The sequence below is a fragment of the Psittacula echo genome, assembly GCF_963264785.1.
Source record: "Psittacula echo genome assembly, chromosome: 6".
Taxonomy (NCBI): domain Eukaryota; kingdom Metazoa; phylum Chordata; class Aves; order Psittaciformes; family Psittacidae; genus Psittacula; species Psittacula echo.
In genome coordinates this window covers 79213587-79241203 of record NC_137743.1, presented here as the reverse complement: position 1 = coordinate 79241203, position 27617 = coordinate 79213587, and the positions used below count along the sequence as shown (strand labels likewise).

Genomic DNA, 27617 nt, shown 5'->3' with positions numbered 1-27617 from the left:
ATTGGCAAGTTCTGCTCATGAATTTCCTTTTCCATGCTCATTCCTCCTAACAGTTTGATTAAAAAAAAAAAAAAAAAAAAAACCCCACAAACCCAAACAAAGCCACATTCCATTTTCAAACAATAAAATCATTTAACGTTTGAAAAATAAACCAAAGGATAACAATTTTAAATACAAATTGTAGGAAAACCCATCCTGGTTTCCCCCAGGAGCCATTCAGTGGGCTGGGTACCGAGGCTCTCTTATCTGGAGCTCAGTTAAAACGACTGGGCATATGCATCTATTATTACCATTGAAAGCCCTGGTTTGGTGTACATTCGTCACAGGAAAACATAAACCCGTTTGGGGTAAACCAACCAGTACTTTTTCTTCCCTTATTCTAAAGCTAAGTCATACCGAAAATTTGGTGAGGGGGGGGCGAGGGGGGGGGTAGCAGGGAGGAGTCAGGAAATGTGGCTTCAACATTCAGCTACTTTATCACACACAATTTCTACTATAAGCATATCCAGGTTGAAATACACATCTGATTTCTGTCATGAGGTTAATGCTTATGGGGATGTGAGATGGGATCTACTTCAAAATGATAGAACACATCACTTCTTGATGAACAAAATTACTTTTAGCCTTTTGGACCAATGCTTGGTTGCTATGTTGTTTCTCATCAACCTTGCCTGGAGAGATGGTTTTCACTGCTACCACAAATAAAAATACGACCGGTGGCAATCACACATCAGTTACTAAGATGTTATGTTTAACACATTTGCTTGCATTCTGGAAAACTCTTAGTTCATTTTTTGTTAGGCCCCAGAGGCTTTATACACCAGAAATTACACAAGTCAACCACAGAGAATTGTTAATTGGTACCCACAGTGATTCTGAGGTATTCCACAAGAAACCTGGCTCTGCATCTGAATGTTCCTCTCAAAAACAAAAAACCCAAGTCCTAGCTGGAGTGGAAATTTCAAACATTCCCTTCATTCCCATGTTCCACCACATTTATCAACAAGGACATACTTATTTCCCTAGGGGCACAAAAAAATCCGCCTCCCCGCGGGCACAAATTAAAGCCTTCATCCTTTTCCTGGAGTATTAATTTCAGTACTTCATTCCTAAATATCTGGGTGCACTCAGAAGAGATGAAGAGAAAGGTGTTACTTTCTAGCTGACCCAGAGAAACACATTCAGACACTGGTTTTGGTTTAATTAATTTGTGAAGGTGCTCTAAGAAGATGCCAGCAATCCCCTTACATTGAAAATAGCAGCGGTTTATACTTTAACCTCCAGTTTGTGAGGAAGAGGCTAGGGAAATATCTGGACCAGAGTCTGAAGACCAGGTTAAGAAGAAATGGTCTCCTGGGTCTGGATCTGGCTTGGCAGAACCATTATCTATTGAGGCAGTCAGCACTGACAGAAGGCTGCTCCTGTCAAACAAGAGATGCTGCCCCATTACATGAACAGAGTCCTAAGGGACTGGTTGCCTACCTTGCTTGCAAGCTTTTCTGTTCAGGTTGAAGGGGGAAGGACAGCTTTATTCTTCAGGTAACTGCTGTTCTCCTTTGAGTAGTACATTCTGAAAAATTTCCAATAAACCAGAGCTGTAGTGCTAGGTGTTTATAATAAATTGACTGCAACATCTTAATTGGTTATGTTATTTCCCATGAAGAGTGGAAAACCTTTATAATGACGGTAGAAGAAAATAATTTGCTAGTTCTGTATTTGTAGAAAAACCACAGGCAGTAACATTTTCTAAAGTGCTTCTTTACTTATCAGTTACTTTAAAAATTAGACTCATATTTTATAGCGGCATAGTTTCCTAGTTTCATGGACCAGTACACAGTTTCTGATGTAAAAAACCCATTACATATTTTAAGCAAATGACATTTGCTTTGCGAAATGCATCAAAGTGAGTGACCTAAGTGCAAAACCCACCATTTCTTAAAACACAGCCTTATGCTGGTTTATTAACGCAACTTTACATCCTTTAAAAGTAGTTTACTTCAACTCCAAGAGCAGTGATTAAATAATACAAATAAAAGTTCAAAATTCAATGAAGCTATTGTCTATTTACCCTGAAATAAAATAGTCTTATGATTCCACTGGTGCAAAAATACCTCCAAACACCTTTGTTTTATTGGCAAAGTCATTTAAGGTCACTTTTGCTTCCAAGACCATTTTCTTCCATGGTTTCCAGTGAAGGAGCTTTGCTTTGTAATGGCTTGTGGTTCCACAGTGATTTGTAAATGAAAAACCTACTATGAATAACTCTACCGTAGTCACTAAATTACAGATCCTGTCATCAGAAAGTCCAAAACTTACAGTGGTTTTGTTGCTTGGTTGGTTTTTTTGGGGCTTTTTAAATTTATTTTTTTATTTTATTTTCAGCAAGACACAAAATTCCAGTCTAGTTAAAATGTTTTCTTTGAATGCCATTTTAAATGGCAATAAATGGCTGCTGTGCCTTCAAGAACTTGATGCGATGCATGATGTGCTTCTTATAGATGGATATTGTATTTCAAATATACCCACTGATTGATGTAGAAAGGCTCCTGCAGGCACAGCCATGTGGATCACCTACTCCTATGTATATAGTGCAGTAGGTCTGACTGCGTAGAAAGAACCACAGCTGGGTGGCACGTAGCAAATGTTGGGGTTGTTTGTTCTCAGAAGGCATGACACAAAGCATCCCAGACGGCAAGAGACACAAGCATCTGCAACGTTGTTCTCATTCTGTCACGTAGTAGTGGTTTCCATCCAAAGGTGGTGGCTATTGCTGAGACAGTAAAGCACTCCGATTGGCTTTCATCTTCTCCAAACGTTTTACTAGATGACCATTGCTGACTTCAAGCTCCTCAGTTTTATCCAATGCTGAACGAAGCTAAAAGAAGGAAGCAGAAAAATACCCTAACTTTAGCAGTATTTTCCCTTTCCAAAGATAAAGCAAGGTTTGTAGTTACTTACACTAACTGATTATACTGCTGGAAATGCCTTACAAGGCAAGGCAATTGAAAATTTTTATTAGCAGTTAAAACAGAAGCCCAGAGAAGCTGTTGCTGCCCCATCCCTGGCAGTGTTCAAGGCCAGGTTGGACACAGGGGCTTGGAGCAACCTGCTCTAGTGGAAGGCGTCCCTGCCTGTGGCAGGGGGTTGGAACTGGAGGAGCTTTAAGGTCCCTTCCAACCCAAACCATTCTGTGATTCTATGAAAAGTGAATGCTGTGTTACTGCTTTGAAGGCCACAGAGAGAGATTATTTCTAAGCACGGTGTCAAGAGTCAAAGTTATATACAGGATGTTGAACAAACGGCTCAGAGTTTGCCTAAACTTCATAGGCACAGAGATAGCTGATGGGTGACATATACCTGTCTCAGTGCCTGGTTTTCCTGGTTTTGCTGGTTTTGGTTCCTGTAACTACAGCCACAGCTGTGAATTGGGTGACTTAGTTCTCTAATAAAACCCACCATGGGATGGAGAAGGAGAGAGAGGTAGACTGCACAAAGCAGTATTTATAGGCAGTAGAGCAGGAGTATACAGAAAAAGCAAAGGGCCACACTGAAAAAAACCAAACGCAACAAAAAACCAAAACCCCCAAAACAAACCAAAACCTCAGGAGGTGGTTGTGAAAGAAGCTGACAAACATATTTAAGCTGGTTGTAGCAGCTGCTTGGAGAGAACATGAAGTTTGGTAAGACAAGTCAGGTCAAAATTAGACAGCTTGAAGATGCAATGTTTTAGGAGGATCATGGACAGACACATGACAGCAAACAGGTGTGAACAGACTGACAGAGCAAGAAAACCAGGCTCAATGAGAATGATTCACATACATTTAGCCCTCAAGTTTAGACTCTGAAGCTTGAAAGTTTAGACTGTCATTCCTGGTAAGGTGTGGCACTGTGCTTAAATAATGCAGCACACAAATTAACTTTACAACAGCATTTCCAGCTTTCTACTGCTATAATTTCTGAATCACATGTTCTAAAAGAACTAGTAATCTAACAGGATCTAAAAGGATCAGTATTTACAAACCCAGAATTTGTAACACCCAAAGTAATGAGCCTTCAGGTATCACAAAGGACAAGGACAGCAAAGTAGGAGCTCTTCAGCTTGTCAAACCATAGGAACATTCACAGCAAAGCAGCACATGAATCCGAGCATCCAAAGGCTGCTTATAGATTCAGGTTGTACAAGAAGAACTTAAGTTTGCATTTAGAGTTACCTCTCTCTGTAGTTTGCGTTTCTCTGCTTTCAGTTCATCTTCTACTCTTTCAGCATTTTCAGCAGCAGTTTTGTATCGGGCCACCTGGCCTTCCAGTCGTATTACCTATGGTGAAGGCAGATTTCTTGAATTAAAAGCTGTACCAAGAAGTTACTGTGAAGCTTTACACTTCCACCAGTAGTTAAGCAGTAACTAGAGAGATGCTTACTTTTCTTTAATAAAATAAAGGTACATTTTGAGGGGAAAAAGACATACCAAGGAAGCCTGGCCATACAAAGTTACTCCAGAGCTTTTATATATATCCATATTTAATATTCTTCCAGCAACAACAACAACAAAATATATTTACCAAGAGTATCACTGACATACTCTGGACAAGAACAAGCAGTCCAAACTGAACAGTCTTGTGTAAGATCCATATATACTACATTATATGCTGACAGCCATTTAAAATTGTCAATAGCTAGGTATAAGAAAGGATTCTGAAGAGTTCAGTAAATGCTCTCAGTATACCTTTGTCTTTGAATGTTTTTCCTTCAGTAAAGAAGGATATATTCACTTTCCCCATGCATAAATGAAAGCAATTTAGTCTTCAGTGACTGAAGCTCAGTAGATGTTCCAGATGCTCCAACACTCCTGCTTCTTATTTTAAGGGAAAAATCACAGTAATCATGATTTCATTTAATAAGATATGTATGTCATATAATAAAATACACCTTCCCTTTGCACTCTCACCATGCCTAGACGAACAGAACAATGGCAAAACTTACATTCTGCTCCAGTGCTGTTATCTCTTGCTCAGACTTTGCTAGTTTAAATTTGAGATCACTGATCTGTCTGTTGGCATCTCCTAAAAGAATTGCAGATTTATCAGAGATGTCAGAACAAGTGTTAACAGTGTCTAACAAGTCTGTCACAAGATTTCCATGCCACAGGTATCTACTTGGGGCAACAGTAAAGTAGGAAGTGCTCTGTCAAAAGAAGTGCTCCCAGTCTCTCCTGGTGCCCTTCTGATCACTCTGAAAGCAGAATTAACCAGAAACTCATCCCAGTTCTCCTGGGGAACATAAGGGAGATTTCCAATTGCAATCTTGCTCAAACAAGGATAATCATTCCCTCACCTCTAGCAGAGAGGTGCATGGCTGGCTCCCAGTTTGAAGCTCCCTTAGAACCAAAGGCTCATTTTTTACTTAGAGGCATATGGTTATTGCACAGATACATTTTTCCTGTTCACATGCAAGACACCAAAAGTTCACTTTATATCAAATTGCAGCTCACTTTGGAGGTCAATCACGTGTATATCTGTCCCATTTTCCAGAACTTCATCTTCTGACTGTGTATTTTCCATCCTGCCATTCTTTTGCTTTTCTTCCAGTTGTCCTTTTAATTTTTTAACCTGAAGGTCATAAAATAATTAGTTAATAAAATCAGTAAGGGAGATTTTTGTCTCAGTACTCAAATTCACTCAAGTACTATAAAAAAAAACTTGTATTTTTTACAACCTAAATACCCCCAAAAATCTTTAGTTACAAAATAATTTCCTAGAAATTCTGTTGGCAAATGACTTGTCGTATTTTAAGTATCAGTGCTTATGCATATACCAAACATTACCAGTGGAAGACGAGCGTTTTATTAGCAAAGCCATAAATGCTCTGTAGCCAGAGTCACGTAAAACATTCCTAAAAACCAATCACCACGTTTGGTTGTGTGTGAAGTCTCAAGGGCAAGGATACAGTCCATAAATGGAAGTGTAGAGTGTCCTACAAAGAAACAGATCAGCTCAAGTTCCTCTGGGTAAGCTTTATATCCACTATGGAATATCATGGTACCAGCAATACTTACTTTAATTGCTATTTACCCATCTACTGCAATTCACAGTATCACAGTATCACAGTATGTTAGAGATTGGAAGGGACCTCAAAAGACCATCTAGTCCAATCCCCCTGCCGGAGCAGGAACACCTAGATAAGGTTACACAGGAATGTGTCCAGGTGGGTTTTGAATGTCTCCAGAGAAGGAGACTCCACAACCTCCCTGGGCAGCCTGTTCCAGTGTTCCGTCACCCTCACTGAGAAGAAGTTTCTTCTCAAGTTTAAGTGGAACCTCTTGTGTTCCAGTTTATACCCATTACCCCTTGTCCTATCATTGTTTGCCATTGAGAAGAGCCTGGCTCCATCCTCATGACACTCCCCCTTTATATATTTATATACACTAATAAGGTCCCCCCGCAGTCTCCTCTTTTCCAAACTATAGAGACCCAGCTCCCTCAGCCTTTCCTCATAAGGGAGATGCTCCACTCCCTTAATCATCTTAGTCGCCCTGCGCTGGACTCTCTCCAGCAGGTCCCTGTCCTTCTTGAACTGAAGTTCCTCCAGAACTTCCTCCCAGATGGCCCATTACCCAGAAATGAGGAATGAAGGATTACTCTTTGAGACAAAATTTGCTTCTAAAATGTCTGGACCATATTTGTTTTTCCCTTGGGCTTGGCCAATCTGAAGTATTATTTTTCAGACTTACTCCTGGAGTAGGAGTTGTAGGTGACTAAGGACACTGAAGGTGACTGGTTGGCAACACGAACAAGCACACTGAGTCACGCTTTTCCTCCCCTGTATCCTAAGTTAATGCGCAAGAGGAATGTTTCCAGGGAAGAACAAAGTGACAAGCAGTGCAATATGCTCTCAGCAAGAGTAACCCAGCACACTTTCTGAAAGGCAACCGCGCTGCTTACATTTTGGTTTTCTTTGTTTATGCTATTCTTATCACAGTTAGTGAGCACACAGCATTTGCGTTTTCCTGTGATTACCTGGTCTAGTAAGGATTCTCGTTCATCAATGAGTTTTTTCAGCCTGTCTGAAAAAGAAAACAGAGAGTTCAGTGCCGATTTGATTGCGCTGCACATTTCAGAGTGCATCCTGATGTAAGACCGAACCATTAAGGTTAGTGAAACAAATGATGAATGTAATTATGCACGTACCACAGGAAACGAGGCCACAGACAGGGCTGGGAAGGGGCTGCAGCCAGGGGAGGTTATATCATTCTCACAGAACATGCTTGTCACGGCAGTAGCAGCACCCAGCTGCATGCAAAGAGGCTAATCTTCTACGTTAGGTTAGCATGCAAGAACTCTAGGGTCAAACACAACTGCAACAGAAAATTATCTCAAATCTTTACAGTTTAGCATATTGAAAATACTGCAAACACCTATAATAATAGCTAAGCACATTCTCAGCACTTTACATCATCACTTCTTTTACTAAACAGCATGGCAATGACATTTTGTGTTATGTCCAATATTATGACCAGAACAAACCTTTGCCCATTCGATTACTTTTGTTTCTAACACAGCAGTCTGGTAAAGCTTTCTTTTCTCTTTAAACCTTCATAGTCAATTCTCCTGGTCAAACATCAAGCAGGCAATGGACAATCTGGACCAGCTGTTGTGCTACACTTGAACTTGGAAGTGCTACAGATCAACACATGGATGTGTGGGGCATTCATTAATAATGTGCACGCTACAGAATGAGACAGCTGGAAAAAAGAACTAGAAGTAACCAAATCACTTGGCTTTTCCCTTCCCTATTAAAGGGTGCAGAATGTGAAAGCATTTTAGCAGGTACCCACAAACTTCCTTATCAATAAAGTTACTTTACCTTATTAGCAACCTTAGTTTGTTCAGATACACATCAACAGAAGTACACCAGAACACAGTATTCAACTATACTTATGTGTACAATATACAGGATATATTAAGGATACATTGACCTCAGACGGGTCTTACTCCACAAGTTTGACATGAATGTTTTCTGCAGGTTTATTTAGCTTGCCTCCCTTGCCAGCAAGATGTCACCTGTTCAGAACTCAGCTCCACATCTAAGGTCGGGCCTGTTAATTAAATGGTCACACAAGAAAAAGGTCTTTCTGTAAACTTAAGGAAAGCAATTTACAAATTACAGAGAAAACTCTGGTGGACTTCTGCCAGGGGAATTCTGCTGATAGACTGCAGTATTTCTGAGAAGCTTGAAAAGTACCAGTTCTTGTTTGCTGGCAAATCATGAATGTGCCACAGTCTTGTGGTTCCCCTTTTTTCTTGTTAACACATGCAGTAAAGGAAATAAAGTCTGTACTGAATCAAATCATGAGGAAACCTGGCTTTCATGTGAGCCCCTCTACACGGCAGACATTAGCTAGTAGCAATGTGGTATGTCATTCCCCTCCTAGGTATACAAGTCCCCACATATCAGCAGTCTTTCTAGAGCAGGGAATAAAACCTTTACCTTGACTTCTGATGCAATACACAAATACAGATTTTACAGCGACATCCCAGTTCAGCAGTTCTATGCACTCATTTTGAACCTGCTCAAGTCCTATCCTCCCACTCGTTTGTAACACACCCACCATTGCTTCATTGATATGAAAAAAACAAAGAAAGAAACCACATTTTTGTAACCTGCCATGAGTAACAGAAATTCACAAATATAAATCCCTTCAAAATAACTACACAATTCCACTTATCTATATGAGAAGGAAAGGAAGCTTAAGACAAATTCTGTGAAAGACAAAATATAGGGAAGAAAAATAATGGTCAATGAAGAAAGCAAGGACAGGATAAGTAAAAGAAAGGTCAGCAATATTCAGACTTGGAGATAGGGCTTGAAGTCATACGTTGGCAGAGATTGAGAAATGAAGTTCTATGGATTGTAAAGAGAATGAGGACTGATGCAGAAGAAAACTAGGCCCTACAAAATTAGCCCAGATTTATTTACTCCAAAGGGTCCAAATAATCCATCTTGATCCTGAAAATGACTTAGTCACGTACTCAGCTAAGTGACTTTCATTAACATAACTGCTGCCGTGGGGTGAAGAATGCCTGCCTGAAAAAAGAACACCTCCTCTAGTTTCCAGTAAAGAAGCGCATCAGCTTCTTCCAGCCCCCTTCCCTGTGTTTTGGGATGGACCTTCAAATCTGTCTCACCATCAGTTCTCTCTTCATCCATTATGGACATCTCCCCACTGGGGCAGATCACACACTGGCATCAGGATTTACAAGACCTCAGAAAAAAATCAGTTTGCTAAAACTGCCATTCGTGTAGAAAATTTTTCTGCATGCATGGGCAAAAGTCTCTTAGGTCTCATTCTCTTAAAACCTCACACTAACACAGAAAACTTACTTTAGCTTTAATAGGTATCTCTGCAGTCACCTTAATTTTGCAGTTAGGAGACATTTTTCCAACAAATCAAGGATATGAGGACCTTGAGGACAGGTGAGAAGAAAAGAGCAATCTACTGAATTAGGAGGCAAAGCAGCTAATTAAAATGGTCATCTGTAAGTGTCGCCATCCTTATTTCACATGCAAAGATGAACAATGGCAGTGTGACATTGATCTCACTTAGATTTAACTTTGGTAACATAATTCCCTGGCTAGTCACTGCACCAACACATGGCTTTCATTTCAAAGAGCTTAACAAAAGGCTGATGGAAGGAGCTGGGCCCTGGGAAGGCCTGGGAGACAGCAGGACACAGGGTGTGTGGGGGTGGTTACCAGTGTCTAGTGCTATTGTACAGGCCTGTTTGCAAGTCAAATTACTGTTCTTATTCCTTTGATACTGTAACTGACTCAAGGTATTACTAACTAGGGTGCTGTTCCAGTGGCACAGTTGACCTAACACCCCCTAATCAGCCACCGATCCCTGATGTATCTTCCTACCTGGAGAGGAGCACAGGGTGGGAAGCAGCTGATTTTAACACAAATTATTTGCATGATGTATGGCCCAGAAAGTAACTAATCCCAATGCAATTGCAAGGGGTAAACTGCAGTTGGAGGATGGGAAAACATCCCCTGAAATCATACCAGCAGCCCCAAGCAGCTACTCATTACAGCCTCCAAGGATCAAACTAGGAGATCAATAGCAGGTTGGATAATACTCCTTTCCCAGATCTCCCAATTTATTCTGGATCACCAGGAAACAACAATAACAAACTCTGAGAAATGCTTTCCCTTCTTTCCCAAAGAGGGACACTGCTGGGGACAGAAGGCTGGGTCAGTGAATGAGCATAAGCTTAAGAAGACACAAGCTTGCAATACTGATTTTGAGAGCAACAGGAGGCCTGTTCTTTTCTGTAATAAGAAAACATTGACCAAGGTTTTTCACTACTACTTGCTGAATAAAGCAAACAAGTTTCTTCAGCTACTGCTTTTGAAAGCACTTCAGGCTAGCTCCAAATTCATAGTAATGCACAAATCGGGATTAGAGGCCACATGTGACAATCACCAGGTCTGAAACAGAAAACCCAGTGAGCATTTGGAGCTATGGAGCTATTTTGAGAGACAAAAGTCTTACACACTGTGGGTGACGCTCATAAGATTGTTCCTGCCCAAAGCAAAATGGGTAACATAACAGCAGAAAATATGAATCCTGGTTTTAGGTCCTCTCATATGATTTCTTGGTTTCACGTCAGACTATGAAAAGACTGATTTGGTATTTCGCTGTCCTTGAAAGTCAAAACCAATAAAGAAAGGGACAGATTGCATCTTTTCTTATTTCCGTTAGATATGACAGGGAAAATGCCAAAAACTGTTCTCAATTGTGTAACTTTATGAAAGATGCATTTTCTAGGCAATTCCTCCTGAGACACCGTCTCCTCTCCCTGTTTAATGGCACACATTTCACTCAATGCTAGCTGGCATATAATATTTAAATTACTCAATTTTGAATAGAACATCTAGCAGTTCCCTTTACCTTCAAGCTGATTTATCTGGGAGACCTCTGCCTCTCACTCAATGTGCGTATATACTCAGGCAAAAACGAAAGAGGTAAAAGAAAACAGTGACCTTTTCCTCTGTGGTACTTGCCCAATTCCAGAAGTCAGCAACCAGCTATCAACAGAGGTACCAAGCAGTAACATTCACGGATGGATTTCTAGTACCTCACCTATGTCAATGTTCTTGCTCCTACTCTAATTTCGCTGAGAGTCAGACACTTACTGTGGGATAAAAGCTGGTACACGGACAGTTAAAACTAGAATTGTTTCTCCTTCTCTGACTCAGCTTTAAAAAGGACCTCTCTTACAGATGCTTTGTTTTCTGGAGTGGAAAAACTAGTTCAAATTAGCTCACTATCTCCTCAGCTCTCCAGAAGCATTTCTATTAGAAACAAACTGGTATGAAAAATACAGGAAATGCCGGCATGTGCCTAATTTCACGGAGAGTTGCTTATGGATCCATCCACAAGTATAGGTGAAGCCTGGTAAGGATGTTTAATTATACATTTAACTGTATTTAGCATTTAAATACAAATACATTTAAACTACTTTCAACATTAAACCATGCATTAATGTTTCATGTACAGCAGAGACAAATCTTTAAATAAACACTACCATATCGTAATGAAAGATGCTTTTAAGATCTATGACTTTTTAGATTAGCATTCAAGGTAAACCCTTAAGTACAACTGCTAGTACTTACAGAAACCACAGTGGAACTGTTCTAAGTTGGAGAGAAGCCGTATGAAAAAAGAGGTACAGGTTAACTGTAGACCTGTAACAGAACTGTAAAGGGTGCTATCATATATTAAAGGTCTTCAAACACCAAGGCTGCCCATTCCTAGTAAAACAGGTCTTCTAGCTGTGTAGTGCAACACAATCAATTTAGACAAAGCTGCAGAAAGAACGTTTTTTAAATTATACAGATTCAAACAAATATTGATGCAGGTTTATAAACAGTGCTCTAGACAGGCAATTAGAGTATAAAATACGTTTATTTCAATTATATACAGCTCAGTACACTTTGATATACATCTTGACATTCTGCAGTCTGTTTGTAATCCATCAGCTTTGCAACATCACAAATACAACCTTCCATAGTCGTCCCCCCCCCAATTCCTCAATTTGCGTTTCCTTGGGATGTTCATTGCTTAGAACAACTTTAAATGGATTTTTAAGTACACAAAACATGCTCTTCCTCCCAAGCACTAGCAAAAATGCAAGAATGGAGTCAAAGTGTTTAATATATGCCAGCAATTTAAAGCAATCCAGCTTTTCAAAAAGGCACCGGGGCTACTATACATAATAGCAATAGTCTTTGGTCTGATGTCCAGTGAGAATTAAGACATGCAAAGTTATCTTCTTTCCAGAAAGGAAGAGGTAAGAATTTTCCAGAGATAAAGAATTTTTTCAGAATCATAGATTGAAAAAAAAAAAAAAAAGTTTATAAAGAAGTGCAATTTTAAACAAAAATCTTCTTGGAAAAAATAGTTATTTTATATGTTCATAACTAGACAGTATTTGATAGCAAATCTAAGCATACATTACAGAGTGTATTGACACTTTCTTCAGAAAAAAAAAGAAAAAACCCCATGTGAGCCATAGAGTAAAGGCCTATTGTGGTGCAAGGTGCTCAGATGAAGTAAACATGTAATATTTATTCCCTTCAGCAAACTAAGACCTGTATGTTGTGCTTTCCTCAAACTGAATACTGTCCCTCCGAAGTGTTTAGACTGAACAGGTTCAAAGTGACCTAACTATATCTGGAACTATGACCATATGAGAAACACACAAAAATGGAATGAGAGGAGCTTCTTTTTCCAATGGGGGAAAAAAACCTAAATTGGTTCCTAGGCTTCAATCATTTGGAAAGAAGGCTAAAATCACATCAGTGTTGCTGATCCACTGAGTTCCTTCATGAAGTGGTAATGTACTTACTGTAGATCTCATGTGCGCAAGTACACGTAAGTATGCGCATGAGTGCACAAAGGGCACATTAAGTACATTTAAGACATCTATCATCTAGGCTAGAAAAACAGAATTTCCTATAGAAATTACTCAGTAGCAGTTATCCACACTAGAAGTGTTTTAATGACAAGATAGTGAAGATCTGTGAAGCTTGCTTTTTCAGTGATAAACTTTTAATCTGAGACAAAGCAATAATGAACCCACGCACAATTTCTTGTGGCCAGCTATGTCAGTGAGTAACTTACTATTTGCATCATTACCACTTACATAACATTGTATTATGATGAGAGTTACCTATAAAAAAACCCCTCAATTTAAGAATATTCTTAAGGTCTGATGTATTGTGCAAAGTGCATGCTTCTGTACTGGGACTGATCAAATGGCATGTAGCTTTTGCAGTCTTGGGATTCTGAACTTAGGATATTGTACAGTCATCTCTGGATCTACCCTTGCCCCTTCTACCACTCTGCAATTCCTCCTTGCTTTCTTCCCTGTTAGTGCCAGCACTTTCCAAATCCTGTTCCATAACATTTTCATCTGGTCTTTTTTCTACTTTATTAGAATCTGATGCTTTGATTTCGTCTTCCATCACATCAGTCTTCTCCTCAGTTTTCCATGATGCTTCCCCTGTTTCTTCAGCCTCATCAGCTTTTTTTTGTTGCAAGCTGTCAGCTTTAGTCAAGATGTCTTCAGTTTCTATTTTGCCTTTTCCTTCTCCAGCTTCATCTGTTTGGGCTGTTTTTCCAGCAGCACCCTTTGTTCCATCACCCTCATATTTCTGTGTATAAGCTTTCTCTTCATCACATTTTTTATCAGTTTCTAGAATCTGATTTGACTCTTCATCAAAATCAAAGACATCACCATCACCTTCCAGTCCTTCCTTGGCTTGATCCTCCAATTTAATGTGTTCACTAACATTTGCATCCGACTCAGCTTTCTGCACCAGGGAATCATTTGCACCTTCTTCAGAAGTACATCCACCATCATGGTGGTCTGCAAGCTCTAACTCTTGCTCATTTTCTCCCAGTGTTTCTTTATAAACTTTGTTTTCAGTAGCTTCACTAACATCAACAGTTGACTCCTCTTTGGATTCACCTTCCTCTTGTTTAACTACATTCTGTGCTTCACCTTTGAAAGGAGTATTTTTTTCTCCTACTGTCTCACCTATTGCTTCTTCACTAGACTGAACAGTTTGAACTCCTACCTTCAGCTTTCTATCTTCTACCCATTCTGTCCTACTTTCCTTTTCTTTCCCAGACTCATCCCCTGTTTCCAATTCTGACTCCTTAATCTTGTCATCCAAAAGACTTGGGTCAAAACTGGTTTCCTGAGTCATCACCTGCATCACAATCTCTCTGTCTGACTCTGCCTGCTGTAGAACACTTGCTTCTACCTCAGTAATACAGTCCACAGCCTCCACAGAGACCTTATCTTGCTTGTCTGTTTTTGCAGAATCCGAACACATCTCCATCTCTTCTGTTAATGCTTCCTTTTGTCCATCCTTCTCAGCCATAGCATTTTCAAGTTCAGTTTCATACTGCATATTTTGTTTCTCTGATGATGCTGAAGGACTGTCCTCTGGAGAAACTGGCTGAATAAATGCCTGATGGCCTCCGCCTTCCTTTTCAATTTCAGCTGCTGGCCCACCACTTCCACATGCCTCCATCCCCTCCACACCCACAGGCGCTGTTTCCCTTGAATGACCCTCAACCATGTTCCCAACCTCATTTTCTTGTTCAGCTCTATCACCTGTTTCTCCAGTTCTTCCATCGGTACAGTCTTGGCTCTCAACAAACTTTTCCTCCAAGACACTTGTAACCTGTTTTTTGACACTTTCTTCTGAGTGCTGGAGTGCCTCAGTGTTGCTCTCCACTTTTACCTCTTCACTAACTAAGCCTGCTGCTGTAACCTCTGGGAGCCCTGCCTGGTTAGAAACCAACTCACAGCTCTCGCTTGTGATGCTGGCCTCTTGATCCATTTCATTATCACTCAGGACATGGCTACTTTTAAGATCCTCTTGTTCTTGCTGTTGGGGTGCAGCTTTTTCCAGTTCCCGCTCTGTACCTAGGTCACAATCCATTTCCTGAGGAGTCTCAAACATCTGATGACATTGCAGACAGCCCACCTCCAAGTTCTGATCTGGCATTCCATTTAAGTCACAGTGTTCAGCCTCTGTACTGACAGGCTGCCGGACTGCTGTGCCTGCAGACTCTGCCACCTTTCTCAAATCATCTGCATCATTTGAAGAAGTACTCCCTGATACGTGTTCTGTAAGGCTTTGAATTTGTACTGTAAACCTACTATCTGGTAACATCACTGTTGACAGGGCATCGCATTCTTCAACCGTTTTTTGTGCCTTTGCATTTTCATCAGCATGCAATTCCTGCTCCTCAGACTCCTCTTTGTGTTCCTCATGCTCAGTATTCTGCAAGATTTCTTTTTTCCCCATATCCTCCAAAATCTCATTTTTCATGTCCACTTCACTGGCTTTGCCTAAAAGACCATTAAGAAAGTTGAAGGGACCACACCACAGCACTTACCTCCCCATTTAAACCCGAAAGAGAATGAATCAAAGAATAGGTTAATAAAAGATCAGCTTTTGCCAATTATGCGAGGCAAAGCAGTGACTGAATTAGTCAGGGTCCAGGTTTTTGATAGTGAAATTCACCACCACCCTCTCAAAGCAAGAAGCCTTTGGTGCTGACTTGTGGGTTTGTAAAGTCAAAAGATTTATGCTCTTGGCTGTGTGAATTACAGCTTTTGTAGCTGAGAACAACTGTTTCAAGCAGTGCAATTGCGCGGTAATACCTGCAGAGGTAACACTACAGTAAAGATTACTTTTCCTTCAGCAATAACCTTTACAGCTTTAATCCTGACACCACTTTATGTGTGCAGGAGTGTGTGTCTGATACCATTATAATGAAGTAATGAAGGGTTATTCAGAAATATTTTGTTCCTAAGCGTCATGAACGGACATCATGATCAGTGTATATGACAAACACTGAATGCAAAATCTGATTGGCAAGCAAATGGTTCAGCTATTTAGCATTACCAAAGCTCAGGTATACTTAGTGCCCTTTACAGCCACTTGATCCACCCAAAAGGATAGGGACTTCTGTGGGTTTGGGGAGGGGTTTTAAACAGTTTTCCTTCAACTTATAATTTAGAAGCAATGGGTATTAAAACAACAGTGTTTGTGGTTTCAGCAGTTAGCTTTTGGGTCACAAAAAAACCCAAAACTCAACCAACCCAGAATAAAGATAGAGAGAGAGAGAGAACATATGACACTTAAAAATAGACCCTTACCTTGGTTTTCATGTTCCATATTGTTTGCACACAAAAACTGACTGAGGAAAAAGCAGCCAAAAGCTCAAAGCAACATTGACTGCCTGTTGCTATTTATTAGCATGTTCATTTAGAACAACAACAAATAATTACTATTTCCTTTTCTTACACTAGTATAATAGTTCTCGGAGTGGCCATTCATCACCACTCCATAAGAATGGTTTTGCCAACCAGATTTCTTCTTAATGCTACCCATCTCAGTTATACTCTTTGAATTTAACAGCGTTAACATAACAAGTAAAAATGTGGAAGCGTTAATATTACCTGCTCAATAGTACAGGACACCAAGAACAAAGAATTCATATGTTAGTGTGTTTTAATAGTGCCCAGCACTGTTGTTCAGCAGCCGCAGTTCTCAGGTATATAAATGAACCCACAAACAAGTTTTTTAAAGGAAACAAATTCTTTTTTTGTTTTCCTGATTCTTTAACGTATGTGTTCAAAACTACTGAACAGCAGTCGGATTGCTCTGCGGCGCTATTCAAATTCAGCCTTTAAATAGGAATCTGAATGATTGCAATTTATCTGTAATGTAATGTTTGTATTCTCACCCTTTATCACCTTGAATGGGAAATTAAGTCTGCCTTTGCAGGAAACTGCACAAAATAGTTGGAAGCGATCATGAAAATCATGCGGAAAAATGCACAGTAAGTGATTTAAAATGTAGCATGCTGCGTGATGTGTTAATTGTCCCACTAACAAATGCCCAAACTCCAAGCAAAGATGAATGAATGGACAGACAGAAAGGTATGAATAGATACAGCACTTACCTAACATCCCATCCCCTCCAGTCTTCAATGCCTGAGTTGTGCCTGGAACAGTTTTGGAAGAATCCAAGTGTTCTTCGTTACCAAGAATGTCTGATGTCTCCCCATTGGTGGCTACATCAGAATCTGGGATTATTCCATGTTTCTGTGGAGAAGTAAAAGCAATGCTTTAGAGTCTGCTGCTCAGAAAGGGGGGGACTGTTCAAGTGTTCTTGTCCTTGACATTCTGAATAAACAATTGCTTCAATGGTTCCACTAAACAAGGCTGGAAGTCAGAAAAGAGCACAGAATATTACAATTTTCAGTTTGGCCAGTATGAAAAAAGCATGTGATCCCAGCTCTTTGCTTCGTTAACCACACATTTGCTGCATAAAATGTTCCTCAAAGAAGCATCTTCTACAAAAGCAACTACTTAATACTACAGTCCATACTACGAGTTCACAGTCAACATTAGGGGGAAGGAAAAATTCCTGTAATGGCAAATTATAGGCAACATGAAAAACAGAATTTTTGCTGCCGACCTGGATTCAAATTTTCTGCACAAATGTACAGGAGGGAAAGGCCAGATGCTGAATAGAAATCTCTTTCACGCCTCTTGCATACCTTCAGTTGCTCCTTCAGCACAACCACTTCATCTCTAAGGTCATCCCGCTCACTCCTTATGGAATCAAAGAAATCTTTCTGCCTCTCTAACGCCTGAGTTCCCAACACAGACAGAGGGCGAGGAGATGCAAAGAAAGGAAGGGAGAGAAGTAAAGACCATGAAAAGCAGGTGTAAACAGGAATGAGCAGATTTAAGATATTCAGAGATTGATGGAAGTGGCACGTATGAAAAAGGTAAAGTTTACACATTAAAGGACCGAGTTTACATACACATAGATAAGCTTCCAATCCAAGAAAGGCACAGCTTATTCAATAACCAGGAATTCCTACTGAAGACATTTTGAGCCCTATCCTTCCTTAGGGATCCTCCAAATGAGGATCCACTCATATCTTCTAGACAAGTTAATTCATACCTATGTTACTTCAACATGCCCATTGAAGAAGCAGTGCCATTCCCATGTGTTAACAGAACAGCTTGAAAGCAGGGCCAGCAGATTTTAACAGCCTTTTTATTCCACGGTTGCTCCATCTGGTGCAATACATTTCAATTAATTTGAAAGCTGACATTGTCACCATTAGACTCGGATGTACCATGTGCAAATGCGTATTTTGCTACTGACCCTCCCCAATATTTCTATGGAAGTACAAGTAGAACAGCAACAAAAATTACACATTTGAGTTTCAAGTCGCTACAAGTTATTGGCCATTGCAAGTATCACAACAGGCAACTTCCCTGATTTCTTTTTCCTTCCATATTCAAAAAGTCTTTTGGCCCATTGTTAGAAAAGAAATCCAAGTTTTTCTGTAAGAGCGGACTTTCATTTGCCTTTGATAGCAGGCTGTGGGAAGGGATGAGAAGCAAGAAAGGTTTAAAGACTTTCATCCCAATAGCCCATAAATAGCTCTATACTACTATTTCTGCTCAGTATGCAGATTAAATCTGAATAAGGAAAAATTCAGTGCTGATGGAATTGCATTATAAATAGCAGTTCCTTTCTCAATATAGCAAACAGAAATACTGCACCACAGCAAATAAATGACCCTGGGTTTTGGAATCAGATCAGCTGCTAAATTTTTACTGGATTTCATGATACTTGCCAAAGAAAAAATTTCCTATTTGCTAGTTCATTGGTAAGACAGTGAGACAGCCACACAAAGCAAAGTCACTAAGGAGGATTATATTCATGAGGTTTTGCAAAAGCAGGGCAGCTGGCGGAACAACAGGAGCACTCTGAACATTGCAGGAGATGACAGGCCTACCCCTATTTTTTTGTCTTTCCACTCTATTGTCTCCTGAAGATCAGAAATTTCCCTGACATAGCTCTGCTGTTTCTGTTGCAGCTGTTGGATTTCCTGAGAGACAGGAGCAAAACAAGACAGAAAGCAGATAAGAGGTTAACAAAGAAGGTCAAGATCGCAGTGATGCCAAAGAATGAAACAAGTCAGATGCTAAAGGCTATCTATGTATGTACTGTTTCTGACATATGAACTAAACCTATGCTCCTGAAGACAGTCTTACAAGTCACAAGTTGACTTGAAACAATTAAGACTGTTCCATCAGTTTCCTCTGCATCTCCACAAACAGCTGGCATAACACAGCTCATTTCAGGACAAGGCAAGAAAAGAAGTCCCACTTCAGCTAGTATTTAGGGAAGTGCTATTTCCACTAGCCAGCTTCGAACCTGTTTGGACTGAAACACTAACATTTCTTCAGGTGAGAAGCTTGAGTAGGGAATAAAATTCTCTGTGCCTCACGTTCCACACTCCTATGGCTAACTGGGAACATACCAATCAAAGGAGCCATTAAAGCAAAAAAGTTACTTACTGCAAGCATTTCTTCTCTTTGCTTCAAAGCCTCTTTGATTTCCATGAACTGAAATTGCAATATGCTGTGAGCATGCTTCTCCCTCTCAAATTCCTATAATGAAATATTAATGAGATTTTGATTGATCAAAAATAGCATCCCATGAAAAAAAAAAAAGAGAAAATAAGCCCAAACACAAAGAAAATGCTTATTGCAGTGCAATGCTTGAATATTCCTCTAATCACAATCCCCTAAGAGTACAATTTTTTGTACAGTCTTATTCGTGTTTTTTCTGAGAAACTATTATTCCAACAAATAGAGAAGTGGCAGACATCATTTAGCCAGTTTCATAAGTTGAGCAGCAGGCTGGCAGTGAGCATCTCAAATCCTACAGACTTCACAGATGACTGGATGGGAATTCAACCTTTCCACATAGCCATGTAGTAAAAGTTAGCTAGACACTGTGGGCAAGGAAAAACCAACCAAACAAAAACTCCCATCACCAAAAACCCCCCAAAACAACCTCCATAAAAACCACCACCAATCCCCGACCCGCAATGAAACAACAAAATAACGAAGCACCCAAAAAACCCAACCAAACCAACCCGTCGTACCACACTTATCTCCCAGGAACTGTGTGTTTTGAAGTGCACTACAGTCAAATGCCACAAGCTAAAAAGCCAGTTCTGAAAAGCTAACACAAGCCCCAGCTTTATTATTTAACACAACCCACTCGCTGTCAGATGCTGAATTAACATTAAACTGAACTGAACACTCAATTGTGCAGAACTCTCTCACAAGCCTTCTGAAGAGAGCTTTGTATGTAAAAATGCTCCAGAAGTCACTATGAACAAACCCTCTGAATTTAAAGATGCAATATAAAAGGACATGTGATAATATCAATATAGCCTTGCCATATAAAACATTTCTTAACTGCTTCAGAAATTGCTGTGTAAGACATAAACTCAGGGAAGATTTCCATTTGTATGACCACAAGCATATTACAAGCTGCTATTCCACTTGCTTTAACAGTAACTAAAACAATAACTTAGTTAAAATCTTCAATAGCATTTTGGTTGCCTCCTCCCAGAGGACTCTGGCCCCCTCAGAAAACCTCTCCGTTGGGTAACATGCCACTGCTATGATACTTACTTTACTTTTTTCTTCATATTGCCGCCTGGACTCTGCCAGCTGCTCTTCTAACTCTAAGAGCGCATCCTTCAGGGTATCTACTTGGTACATGAAATTTGTTTTTTCATTGTCTAGTTGAGCATTTGACACCATAGCCTTCTTATATTTCTCTTCAACTTCGGCTAGAGAGTCCTGCAAAGAATAAGCAACCACAGTGAGCTATAAAGGATCCTTTGCCAACCAAGACCTTCAATGAGAACATTAAATGCTAAATCACAAGTATGCTCAGTACTCCCAGCAAAACCAGTGTAATCATGTGCTAGAGATGCTTACCAACTGTGCCAAGGTGAGGATAACCTCCCCTGTTCCCACCAGACTTCTGTTTACAAGCAAGGAACCTTACCTCAGGACGGATAAAATGTTTCCTGTTCTCTGCTGCTTGCTTCAGCTTCTGCCTTCTCAGTTTTCTTCCTTCCCCTCCTCCCCTGCCCCTGCACGCTGGCAGCTCAAAGCAGCTGCTGAAGATGACACGCAGAACTATTGGTTGGGTTTTCTTAAAGGTAAACTGGGCTTGATTTAAGATCATTTTAGATGACCTTAGGCCTTAAACTGAGGCAGTTTGACAGCCACTTCACCCAAACTGCAGGGATCCTGGAAGTGTGGGAACTACTGAATATACTGACTTGGAATTAGAATTCATGGTGAAAAAGTTGCAGCTCCTATGACCTGATGTATCATTTTTCATTACGTTTTCTGGATCTCATCCCTTCTTTACAAATTTATTCTGCAAGTCACAATTCCCAGTATCGTGAAAACCCCTCCTACCAACATGACCTGAATATAAGATACCAGGATATTTATAACAATAAATGATGGCAAAATAAAGATCAGGATAATTCTCTGTGTTCGTGCAGTCAAACTTTGCACTATTTGATTTTACTACAGAAATGAAAGAGTTACATAAAACAGTGCAAATACGCAAACAAGGAAGGCACAGATGTCAAGATTTCAGTTTACAGGTCAAGCAATTTCTCTTGCAACTTAAGTAATCCTAATAATTACATCTAAAGCAGAGGTGAGTTTCATATACTTCCTTTTTCATTCAATAAACAGAACTGGGAATTACAGTATTGAAATGATAGCAAAAGTCATCTGAAAGTCTGAATTAGTTTAGTCTACTTTTGCTTTGAGAAGTAAGATGATTTGTCTTTAAGGATGTGAATTTGTACACTTCCAAACACAAACTGTGCTTTGGTGCACTTTCTAGACCAAGGATGAGAAACACCAGACACAGGAACACCACCAGGATTTGGAAACAGCGTTAGGATCAAACCTCAGAAAGTAACCAGAAAGGAAGTATATGCAAGTAAGAAGCTGAGATAGTTGCTGCATCACTCTTTCAGCATGCTATGTTTGGTTTCTTAGCATCTTCACCACAAAAAGCAGTCTAAGAGACATGAATTGAAAAGGGACATACTAAAAGTGACTCTAAAAGTGCCTAAAATAGATCTGAAGAGGGACTTTTTACAAGGGCATGCAGCGACAGGACAAGGGGGAATGGCTTTAAACTGATGGAGGGGAGATTTAAATTAGATATTAGGAAGAAGTTCTTCCCTGTGAGACACTGGCACAGGTTTCCAACTTTCCAAAGTTATGCTGGACCTTACTAAAGCAAAACCAAACAAGCTTTTAAACTCCAATTTTTCAGAGAACTGTATGACAGGAGTTCTAGCTCATTTCCAGTGTTGGGAGGTTTCCTGGATTAGAAAACTATATATATAGAAAACCTCTAGTAATTTTAATTTGCTAGCAAAATGATTACCTTTCCAAACAGCAAAGACAACATGCAACTGTAATCAGCGGCCTTTCAGTTAACAGATGGAAGCACTTTTCACCACAATCACTCAAGATCAGAACAGGTATTTTCCAGTTCCTGAAATGCTTTTCACACAAGTTACAAGCCCTCCCAGACAAAAGCAAAGCATGCAAGGTCAGTTCTAGGTCCCACATGGACTCTCTGCATGTTTAGCTAGTGTTAATGATCACACTCCAGGCTGCAATAAACCAGTACCTTCATTTCTTTCAGTCCCTGCATGTATTTTCCTTCTACATCCTGAATCTGGTTCTTTAACTCATAGATATCCTGAGAGAAATGGTGAGAAAGGTGAATGATGCCACAAACCAACAAGGAGAAGTGCAGCCGATAAGGAAAAGCAAAGTGTTCAAAAGTCTCACGTAAGTATTTCTACCACGCAGGTTAAGGGGCCTGATCCTGAACTGAAGCCTCACCAGACACTGAAATTCCTTGATTACAAGTTTATGCTAAATTCTGCTCTTCCTAACTGGAAAAAAAACCCAAAGCAAACCCAACCCCCCTGCCCCAACCTCTCTTCTGGACATCTTCAATTTAAGGACAAGATGCAGGCCCAGCTTCAAAGCCTCCAGCAGTTACACAGCCCAGCCACACAGCCCTTCTCTGCCCCTTCCACTGATTCCACCCTCTTGGAGGAAAGTTGGTGTCAAGGGTAAGAGCTGCCAAAGCAAGCCTGAAATACAGGCTGTGCAATGAAAATCATCCGTCACACACACTTTAATTAGAAGTCCTATTTTCCAGTCTCTCTCCTCTTTTGTCCTTGATTACAAGCAGATGACTATCTTTCAGCTGTTTTACAGTGATGAAACTGGGACAGACCTGCTTCTATCTGAGGCCCCAAGACAAATCCAGATGTTTTAACTGGCTGTAATTTCAGCAGAGTTTTAAGTCAGATGCATGAAAGTTAACAGAATCCAGATTCCTCATTTTAAAACAGTCTTCAGAAGGGAACATTAAGAAAAACCAGATTCCAATAACAATTTAGCTATGGACTACCCAGACTAGCACTCAATGATACAGACACTGGACTGTGTCGCTATTTGCTCATGCTCATGCTTCACGGAGTCATAAATTAGATTACAAAAATACAGCCTCCTCCCCAAATTAGCACCCAGCAAATGCAGTGCTTCTTTCCTTATTTCAGTCTCCCATCAGTGTGCTCTACTGAGTCCACTTCCTATTTCATTAGCTTAGGATGAGATGTGTCTATTATGATCAGTCTGTTCTGCTATCATACACCCAAATATTCCTGCAATACACAGTAGCTCCCAGCAGCATGTCTCTAGCAAAGCTATTCATTTTTCATTTACAGCATACAATTCACTTGGGCAGAACTGACAGGAGGGGAGGACAAACCAGTTTCTTTCCTGGAAAGAAGTCTAAAGGATATGTAATAATTTATTCTGGTTTGAAGTATTTCTCACCTTTATTTCTCTAATAGATGCCTCCGTATCGGCTGAGATGGACGTATCCCCACTGCCTCTTCGTGAAGAAGTCCCACCCAGAGAAGCTAAGGTAGCTGCTGATAAACTTGAGACAGTACGTGCTCCCTACAATCACACACAGTTAAAATGGTTAGAACTTTTTCTTTTCTGGATACACTGTGCTTTTGTAGTTTGTTTGGTTGTTTGAATATACATGTTACCAACCCTTGCACTTCTAAATTGTGAAGGTTCGATGAAGATTTAACAAGGGAAACTAAGGAGAAAAGACAGATCAGATGTATTTAAACACTACTGTAATAGGAGTTTGCATGAATTAGCTTCCAGCTATTAATTCTTAATTAGACAAAAAGTCTTTAGGGGCTAGTATCATCTTGCCAGATACTTTCAAAACTTGTAATAATACACTTTGTAGCTTCTCTCCATTGATGGATGCTTATCTACTCTGCAGCAGTAGCCACATTAACTGTTTTACTGTAGTGAGGGTTCTGCATTACCTCACTGCAGTATTCTCCTCTTTTATTATTAATTAGTTATTGTTACATAATACTGTAATTAAAATGTACTAAACAAACACAGTATTCATGTGACTTGGCCTAAAGCAATTTCAGGCTAGCTGAAAGGGCAACTACTCAACATCTGAATGACCAGTGGTTGAAAAGTTCACCTTCAAAAATGTAATAAAAGAAGGTTTCAACAATTCCTTTCAATAGCTTAAGGGGGCCTACAAGAAATCTGAAGAGGGACGTTTTATAAGGGCATGCAGTGACAGGATAAGGGGGAATGGCTTTAAACTGACAGAGGGAAGATTTAGATTAGATACTAGGAAGCAGCTCTTCCCTGTGAGGCACTGGCACAGTGTGCCCAAGGAGGCTGTGGCTGCCCCATCCCTGGCAGTGATGGGTTCAAACTGAAACAGGGCACATTTACGTTAGACATAAGCAAGAAGTTCTTCCCTGTGAGGGTGCTGAGGCGCTGGCACAGGGTGCCCAGAGAAGCTGTGGCTGCCCCATCCCTGGCAGTGTTCAAGGCCAGGCTGGACACAGGGGCTTGGAGCAAGCTGCTCTAGTGGAAGGGATCCCTGCCTGTGGCAGGGGCTGGAACTGGATGAGCTTTAAGGTCCCTTCCAGACCAAAGCAGTCTGGGATTCTATGAAGTCAAGTTTATGCCCCACAATGGATTTTATATAAGATTTCTGTACACTTACCGTGAGTTCTATTTACAAAAAGAATGTGAAGAAAGCACTATTGTCAGACTAATTCATAAGATCCTTCTTACCTTCTCAAAGTCTTTTTCTGGCCTTTCCTCAATCTGTAAAACAAAGATTAAGAAGGATTTATTAATGCAATCAAAAAAGGACACGTAAAGGCAGTTAAGATATCAGAAAGGGAATTCTTAAACTCTGAAGACTCTTCTCTAGCAATTTCTAGGCACTTAAAAAGCAGCCAGCTCACTCAGAACCACTGTGTCCTGACTGGACAATTCATCTCAAGTTTCTAAGCTCCATGTAATGAAGTGGAATATACTTATTAATAGTAACTATTCAGTCTATTAAATAAGACAGAGGAATATTTTTTTCCTATATTCTACATGACAATGTTTCAAACACGAAGATGGCACGCGATCTATGAGTTAACAAAGCAAGAATACAATGGGCTTGTACTCAAAGCCCCAGACATAAACCCAGCTGTATGCAACTGCTGTCCTGATGTATGCAGACACGTCTTATTTACTTTGGGTCCATTTAAAAATATGCCTCAAATGAACCCCAAATAGCAATTTACTTCAGTAGAGAGGTTAAGTTTTTCAGCCGAGAGATCAATCCATTTCCAGACCAAGATAGCTTCTTGAAGTTACATTATTTATGAACCCTACCTGAAAAAGGGCTACCTCTGAAGCCTGCCAGCACACGCTCCCCGTTGCAAAAATCAAGAAACCAAGTCAGACCTGACGGACTGTGCTGTGTCTTCACAGCTCCCAAAAGAAGAATGCGAATGGAAGGGAGGGTGGGGGGCTGGGGGAAGAAATCTAAAGCTTTAAAAACTCTGTGAGTATTCTCTGCTCAAGATGAAAGGTGACTGCAGCTTCAAGTAGAGATCCAAGAAAGGCTGAGACAACAAAACCTGATCCTCAAGTCAAATATCAGGGACCAGTTCAAAGTTGAAATAAACATCTCTTATGGTTTTAGTACTAACTCCAAAGGGAGATCTTCACTAAAACTAGTCTAGAAGAAGTAAAACAGAGCCAAAGTAGCATTTCAGAGTACAGAAAATTACCATTGATACTGACAGCACAAATGCTCAAAAGAGTTATAGAGTAAGGCCCACATACACCCTGAAGAGATCTGGTTTATTCCTTGATGGGAACCCATCCTATCCACTTCTTAACGTTCTGAAACAAAACAAATATACAAGTTCCCAAAAGCAGGAGTGATTCACAGCAGAACCTTTCTGTAAGTATCTCCATCTAAAGTCGAACTGAGCGTGAAAGGGTCTGAATGAAATGAAAGGCTCAGCAGAACTCATGAAGTCCAGAACACGTCAACCTCCTCCGGGAACATTCAGCACCACAGTCAAGACGGTTTCCCAAAAGATTCTGTGAAAATTCCTGGCTTCCCCAGATCAAGAGCCTGAAAGCCAAAGGGAGGAGTGTTTCTGAAACGACTGCGGAGAAAAAATCAGGAGAGATCCAGTTCAGGGGAAGGCAGCGGATACTGAGGTTGAGAGTCAGGGTCACTGAAAACACACTCAGAAACTACAGCTCTTTCCAATCAGTCCACGTTTGGTACAGGGTTGTTTTTTCCCTTTGAATTACACAGAATAATATGTGGATGATCCCACTAATTTTTCTTGTTATTACCAATGGCACCCTATGAAAAAAAATTCCAGAACTAAGAGGTATCTATTCCAAATCAGCTTTTTACATTGACAACACATATCATAAATCCCCTATGATTAGCATTAAGGAAATTTAAGACTTAAGCTTTGAAGAAAAAGCCAGACTTAAAGCACTAGATTATAAACTTCATGAAGACCATGAAGAGACAAAGTACTGGGGGAGAGGGAGGAATCTGAATTTGCACTAAGAGAAGGTCACTAATGCAGGCAGTTAGTTCAGTTCAGACCCAACAGACAAGACGGACTGCCTTTTGCAAACAGCCTATTTTCATGCCAGATAACTCCAAGGTGTGGATTTGGCAGCCTTCTAAGCTTGGCCAAACACTATGTTGTTGTTTATCAAGACAGTGTAAATATTGTCACGTTACCAAAGATTAGTGTATCTACACAAATCTACCTCCAGAAATTTAGTCTGGAGTTAGACCAGACTAAAATCTACCATATGGGTTCAGGACACAACTCAAGATATCCTTTTCCTTAAGACATTTGCAGAATGTCCTCTATAATTGGGGGGGGGGGGGGGGGGGAGGGGAAGGAAGAGTGCAATCTCAGCTTTTACTAAGATAAAGAAGGGAACAAATATTGATATTGTTTTAATGATGCATTATCAGTCAGACAAAAGCTTCCACTTCTGAAGGGGAAAATGCTGAAGACAGCGAGCTGAGGGATAAGCATATAGTAGACAGTTCTACTCAGAGCACTCACAACCACACCTCTGAAGCTGGCTACGCATTCATTGCAAAACGATCTTTAATAACTCTCTAAGGGGGTTCTTAACTATATAATAGTTAATAACTAAAGCTATCAAGTAACTTC

The 27617-nt window shown here is 40.2% G+C and overlaps 1 protein-coding gene across 1 annotated transcript in view; it reads right to left on the bottom strand.

Moving 5' to 3' along the window:
• Positions 1–1923: 1923 nt before the first annotated feature.
• Positions 1924–27617, bottom strand: part of LRRFIP1 (LRR binding FLII interacting protein 1) — a 111549-nt gene continuing 85855 nt past the window's right edge. The window contains exons 11-24 of the mRNA XM_080622057.1: positions 25183–25215; positions 23887–24012; positions 22661–22732; positions 20611–20781; positions 19480–19572; positions 18915–19007; positions 17655–17747; positions 17055–17196; positions 13387–15432; positions 7015–7061; positions 5490–5607; positions 4982–5061; positions 4212–4316; positions 1924–2875 (exon numbers count right to left, since the gene is read on the bottom strand). Coding sequence (XP_080478183.1) covers positions 2765–2875; positions 4212–4316; positions 4982–5061; positions 5490–5607; positions 7015–7061; positions 13387–15432; positions 17055–17196; positions 17655–17747; positions 18915–19007; positions 19480–19572; positions 20611–20781; positions 22661–22732; positions 23887–24012; positions 25183–25215 — 3330 coding nt within the window. The 3' untranslated portion in view covers positions 1924–2764. The remainder of the gene's footprint in view (positions 2876–4211; positions 4317–4981; positions 5062–5489; positions 5608–7014; positions 7062–13386; positions 15433–17054; positions 17197–17654; positions 17748–18914; positions 19008–19479; positions 19573–20610; positions 20782–22660; positions 22733–23886; positions 24013–25182; positions 25216–27617) is intronic.